This window comes from Monopterus albus, unplaced genomic scaffold, assembly GCF_001952655.1.
Source record: "Monopterus albus unplaced genomic scaffold, M_albus_1.0 scaffold296.1, whole genome shotgun sequence".
NCBI classification, from domain to species: Eukaryota; Metazoa; Chordata; class Actinopteri; order Synbranchiformes; family Synbranchidae; genus Monopterus; species Monopterus albus.
Window position 1 is genome coordinate 278243 of NW_018128176.1, and position 6406 is coordinate 284648.

General features: G+C 41.3%; 1 protein-coding gene across 5 annotated transcripts in view; it reads right to left on the reverse strand.

The window, feature by feature from the left end:
* Positions 1-6406, reverse strand: part of sanbr (SANT and BTB domain regulator of CSR) — a 28478-nt gene that overhangs the window by 14113 nt on the left and 7959 nt on the right. For 3 of the 5 annotated variants that reach the window (XM_020623296.1, XM_020623295.1, XM_020623297.1), the window contains exons 2-11: positions 5948-6099; positions 5628-5799; positions 5187-5286; positions 4841-5079; positions 4562-4620; positions 3940-4100; positions 3206-3292; positions 2946-3056; positions 2609-2732; positions 2264-2416 (exon numbers count right to left, since the gene is read on the reverse strand). In XM_020623296.1, the coding sequence (XP_020478952.1) occupies positions 2264-2416; positions 2609-2732; positions 2946-3056; positions 3206-3292; positions 3940-4100; positions 4562-4620; positions 4841-5079; positions 5187-5286; positions 5628-5799; positions 5948-6097 (1356 nt within the window). In that variant the 5' untranslated portion in view covers positions 6098-6099. Of the gene's footprint in view, positions 1-2263; positions 2417-2608; positions 2733-2945; positions 3057-3205; positions 3293-3939; positions 4101-4561; positions 4621-4840; positions 5080-5186; positions 5287-5627; positions 5800-5931; positions 6100-6406 lie in introns of all 5 variants that reach the window. The other 2 variants (XM_020623299.1, XM_020623298.1) reach the window with 2 other exon arrangements.

The window sequence follows — 6406 nt, forward strand, 5'->3', positions numbered from 1 at the left end:
TTTTCTTTCCTGTATTACAGGATACATACATCTGCCTACAGGTGTTAGATTCTGATACCTGTAACCCCTGTAGTTTTTTCAGCTGCCTCTAGAGCTCAAGGGCAATTTCAGAGGGGTTCTTTTATGCCCTTAAAATTCCTTTGTTTGTACTACTGTAGCTGATAATGTACATAATTGTTCTCCTGTCATTTTAGACTTTCTTTTGGTAATAGACTTATGATAGAGTGCATTCTAAATTTAATAACCAGGCCCGCATCATATAATGACTGTGATAGCCTATACAGTTCCATAGATATTGTTCAGAGCTACAGTATGTAACTTTGTATTTTAGTATTTTAATATTTTAGTTGTAGAAAACCTGTCTTAATGTGGAGAGATGCTCTCGAAGCCTCCTGTGACCCAGACTCACTGAACAGCACAGACAGCAGTGCAGAGATATTAGCTTCTAAAAGCACACCTGTTCCTCACATCAGCCTACACTCACATGGAGTAGAAGCACCGATGTGGACGTTAAGTCCTACAGAGAAATTCATTCTGGGAACTGGGAGGTACAATCCATCCTGACGTTCACTCCTGAGGAGAAGGATGACCATGAAGACATCACATGCACAGCCACATTTAATGGAATGAAGACATCCACTGCAAAATTTACACTCTATGTAAAACGTACACAAAACTCCAACCACATCATTATTCCCACTGCAGTAGGGATTGGCATCACTGTTATCTTTGGAGTCGTCTGCATTTTCATGTTGAAAAAATACAAGGGACGCATTGCAGAGTTATAAAGTCGGGATGGCAGCATGTGGAACCGGCTGTCCAGGATGTCTCGCAGAGTTCGTTCTGGTGGTCCAGGACGTTCTCATTCTGATCAAAGGCCCAAAAATGGGATTTCACAATCCTATGCTGAAGAGAAAGTCCCCAAGCCTCGCTTCCCATCCCCCAAAAGCCAGCCAAAATCTTGCAATTATAAAGCGGACCCCGATGACGGTGACGATTACATAAACACTGCAGATCTCAACATCTACGGAAACCTCTGAAAAAAGGAAATTTATTTCCAAAGAATGAGTTTGTGATCAAAGCAAATAACAAATCTAACCACACTCATAATGATCAAAGCAAATCTGGCCATTGCAAATTTGTTATGCATTGGCACTGTAGTAATGTCTTCTATCAAGCAAAATATAATAACATTAGTCATTTGATTATATTACACTGAATCAATGAAATTGTATTATACAATGTATTATAATGACCATTGACATGCCTGCAACATGCCACAGTGAGACTCAATTAAATTAGTGGATGCAAAAGGCAATAACTAAAGAAAACAACGGATAAGAATTTAAATGCAGTAGTCTGACATTTTGAGAAATGCACTTAGGCACATTCTTGCTGATTGATACCACCCTAATATGTTCCTGTTAAATAAGAGGCTACGGCCATAAATTTAGCTTGACATAAAGACTGGAACAGATATCCTGGCCAAAGGTCATAACCATTTGGTAGAGTGAAGCTAGGGGAAAATGGTTCTGTGTATTCGTGGAAAGTAAGCTAATGCCCACCGAGAGCGATAGTAATGGCGGTGGTACACTCGATCATTCTCTTAAATAGCATGCTAGCTACAAGATACTAAGTGGGCCACACGTCTCCTCTTAAATTCACAGGTCATCTGGCTCCGTGTTTAGTCTGTTTTGTTAACTTGCTAGAAGGTGTTGTTTTTTTCCAATGATTTGGTTACTGACACAATTGCTTATAAGTCCAAGTCTTGCTTGATAGTAAGTTTATGTTAGTGCATTGAGAGTGCAATTATAGTCAAACTATACTCAAAGAGTTAACCATAGAGAAACAGTTTTGGACCAACTAGTGACATGAAGTTGTACTGTGTGTATTGACTTGTGTGGCTATGTAAAGCCAAGAAACCTGTATAAAGATACAGCTAAAGTACAGTAGTTATGATACTGGAAAAAAGAGACAATGCACCGTGTTCAGTGAACTGATGATGTTTATGAATAAATAATGGCGGAGAACATTGAAAAGAGGAAACACGTCTCCCTGTCTTATGATTTCTTTCCTGTATTACAGGATATATACATCTGCTTACAGGTGTTAGATTCTGATACCTGTAACAATAACATTATTTGGCACATCGCCCAGCCCTACCTATCACACTGTTGTTGCACAGTATAGCATTATGACGCGTACACAGCAGTGAAAAAGTAAGCCTGTGTGTGTGTGTGTGCACGTGTGTGCGCACGCATACCTTGGGCATACCAGTGGGGTCAAAGCGGAGAACCCTCTGGCTGCAGCAGCAGTAGATCCCTGCACCAAGCCAGCCCTTCTCAGCACCCAGGCTGGGGTACAACACACTGTCTGGGTGGTACCTGCATTGGGTCAGCTCTGCACATACAAACACCTACACACACACACACGTATGCACATAAAGCACTTGACAAATATTTCAGCCTCATAGAATCAGTCTCTCATTTTCTCCTCAAACAGATTGTGGCCAGTGTGGTTTTTCTCTCACTATATCAGAATCACACCGTTAACTCTGTCCTCATTCAATGACTTGTGCACTGCACATACACACAACACACATTCTAACCTGTTGGCATCGGGAGCAGGTCAGGTAGTTGATCGTAGCCCAGATTCTCCAGTAGACCAAGACCCAGGACTTCAGTTCCTCATACAGACCAGCAATGTATTCATTAATATCCCAGCTCTTCTGTCTGGAAAAGCACGCATGCACGCACACACCCCCACACAGACACACACAGTGTGATCAGGACATCAAATAAGTAGGAAATAAAGAGGTGAAAGTTATTATCTGTGAAAAGGCAGCTGTACTGGTTCTCTTTGTATTACTGCTAAATCAGTACAACTCTGAGCTGAACTGTGCCCTTGCTGTGAAGTGCAGTCATGATGAATGGCTGCTATAATACCTAGTGTGTGTATAGATGATCTCTCCTCGAGTGTCAATGTTGATTTTCCCTGGAACACAAGAAATCTTCCTCTCTGTGTCTTTGGTGAGAATCTTAAGGCACAGACCACACCTGGGATGGAACAAATGTATCACAAATAAGAAGAAAAAGAATTAAGGTCACAGAAAAAAATGCAGCTAATATTTATGAACATGAGCATGAACAGAGAAGCAGAAGGAAAAAAGAAAATCCTGTTGGAAGGAAACTTTGCTCCTACTCACCTGTAGAGAGTAGAAGCATTTCCTGGTGAATCTCGGTTCAGGTAGCAGGGATCAAAAAGACGCTCAACTTTCTTCTGAAACAATTTGCTTTAAAGGTGAAAGGAAATAAAAGAAGGAAACGATCAAACTTGGGTCCACAAATATAAAAATTACTTTAATGAGAAATCCAAACACTGAATATGTAAGGGTGATTCATCATCAGGGGCCTCACTCTCCCCAGAGCATTGCTATATCAGCTACTTGCTGCCACCATGATTCTTTGAGAAACTAATACACAATAAATCCACCCTACATTGCTGTATGAATTATTTTTACTTCAGTAAAGGATCAGAATACTTTTCCCACCTTTATTTTCAGTATCATTTCCACACATCTAATACATCTCGTTTTCCTACATAGCTCACAACTCGGGAGGGATTGCTGTGATATTATAATGCGTGGTCTTGCTAGTGTGTTTAACACTATGTCCCTCACATTTTGTATCACTTTCCTCAGGGATGTTCTCCTTTTAACATGCTCCCTCTCAGCTATTCCTCTCCTGCACTATCCATTCTTTCTGACTGAATGTTTCACTGATGTGGTCAACTCTGCGTGATGACAAACAAGATCAAACCATCAGGTCAGAAGTATTTCATTTTGTCTTTTTACACTGGCCTGACACTCCGGACCAAATCGGCTGGCAAGATCACTGGCCCCAGTGAGCAGTCCAGGCCTGCCTCGAGCTGATTATACACCTCTTGAACTTGTCTTTTTTATCCCTGATGTCGTCAGCCTCATTGTGATTGAACAGCTCTGCGATGCGCGTTGCCAGGTTGCTATTGATGCAGTTCATGTTGCAGGGTGTAGCTATGATGGCGCTCATGTGTTTGTGGCAGTACTGGATACATTCCTCCACCTGAACATGGACAAATACACACCAGTCTTATAAGAGCCTTTCACAGGTATGATGACTTTTATTCCCATGATACGATCTTCACAAACACTGATCAAACATTGCTGCTACAATGTTAGCTGCTCTTAGAGACTCTAAATAGATAAAACAGTGATGAGAATACTTACTTTAAGAACTCCTGGACGCAGAAAAGCATCTATACTCAACATCCATCCATGCAACATCAACTTAACAAAGCTCTATACACAGGCCTCCTGCTTTCCCTGGATTAGGAGAAATTATCAGTTGCAAAACACAAATTAATTTGTATTATAAGGTTAAATGCAAAAGAAACTTTAAAAGAACATTTCCACAATTTAATTTCGACACTAAAAAGCTATGTAATTTCTCCCTGCTCCATCTGAAAATCAAGGGGCCTGAACAGCATCATCACCATACATAGCATCATACATCACAACACTTACTAACGTATCCATCTTCAAGAATTCGGAGGAGATCAGGATTGAGATCACATTGCTGGGCTCTGTAACCAATAAACATTACATGACCACCCAAGCAAACCCCACAAACAACACAGGACACACAGCCAGTAATCCACCAAACACAAACCACATTTAGTGACCAGTAAATCAAGCACCATCCACGGAAGGACACTAACAGGTGGTGTAAGTAACAGTACAGGCATTCCCATGAGTAATAATGTGATATATGTTATTGTTTTACAGTTTTTCCAGGGATTTTACCAAGTCGGGGTTTGTCCTTGTTTCCCTCTCCAGCAGAGTTCCTCCTGACATAGTTCATGAGCCAGTCGAAGATCTGCACGTCACAGTGAACGGAGATGTCTACCTCTTCCCATCTCTGGGGATCAACAGACAAGTACTCAGCGAAGTAACGCATCTCTTTAATTAGAAGATCTCTGGGACATGTGAAATCCTGCTTCAGATTCTTGGTCTCGTCACACACGTGGATGACCATGTTGGGACTGTAGGAAACAGTTTATATCCATTATCTGAAAAGGCCACAGTATAACCTTCCACTGAATAAGACTACATATAAATGTAAGACTAAAAATGAGCCACTATAGCTTACTCTCGTGGCTTCTGAGGCTTTTCATCCTCCTCTGATGAGGCTCTTTTCTCCTTCTTCTCCCCAGCACCAAGCCTTGCAGAGGGGGTTGATTTGGAGCCTGCTGATACCAGCATCAAATATATGATTATACTCTAAACCCAGTTATCAAATAACAGTAACCACTGGAATGCATTTTTGGCTCTGACACACATTGTAATTAAATCTTGTATTGCTCCAAAATATCGGACTGTTCTCTTATCAAAATGAGCAGAGCCTGAGATGATTATACCTGGGAAAGCAAAAGGTATGCTTAAAATGCTTAAATGTATTGTTTCATTTGAGACAAGAGTAAATTATATTCTGACAGCATTAGATTCAAATGATTCCTAGGAGAACTAACCTGTAACAGCAGCAAACAAGGGAAACACACTATCTGAACTGCTCAGGGTGGCACTAACTGACCTGTTACTTTACTGGTGCTCTGGCTGCTTCCTGTCTCCACCACCTCCCCCGTGTTCAACAGCATGGATAGGCCATCTGAAGGAGAGCTACTTCCCTCCGTTAGGGCATTATATAGGTTATCCACATGAGGAAACCTCCCCATGCTCTTCAGCTCCTCAAATCGACGGGCACACTGCAAGATGATGTCAGTGCCATGTTATTATTTATCATCTATAAGTCAGGAATAATATTAGCAACTGTGGAATGACTGATGGATGGGACAGGATACATGGAGAGGTGGATGGGTAGAAGCATTCATAGTTACCCAGCACTCCAGTTACCTCCTTGGGAGTGAATCCTGGAACTAGCTTGGAGACACTGTCCCAGTTTATAGGCTGGGGCACTCCCCACAAAGAGCCCAGCACCATGTCCAATACCAGCATGTTGTTGTCATATGGAAAGTTGTTGTTGTCAGAGCAAAAGTGGCTCATCTCTAGAGAAAAAGAGTAAAAAGAAGCAAAAGTAAAAAAAATAAAAAAAATAAAAAAAAAAGTTTAATCATAATATCCAACTTTGAGGCTGATCAATCAGTTCAAGTTAGCTGATTAAAAATGAACAGCAATTAATTTAATTATGATGATTCACATTTCTCATATGTGACGATGTGGTGTGTTGCCTTGTGCTGTGTGACTGACAAGGGAGATCAGAGCAGCAAAGAGGAGCTACTCTGAAAAGCTGAAAGCTCAGGTTTCAGCCAACGACCCCTCATCTGTGTGGGGGAGCCTGAAAACCATCACTGG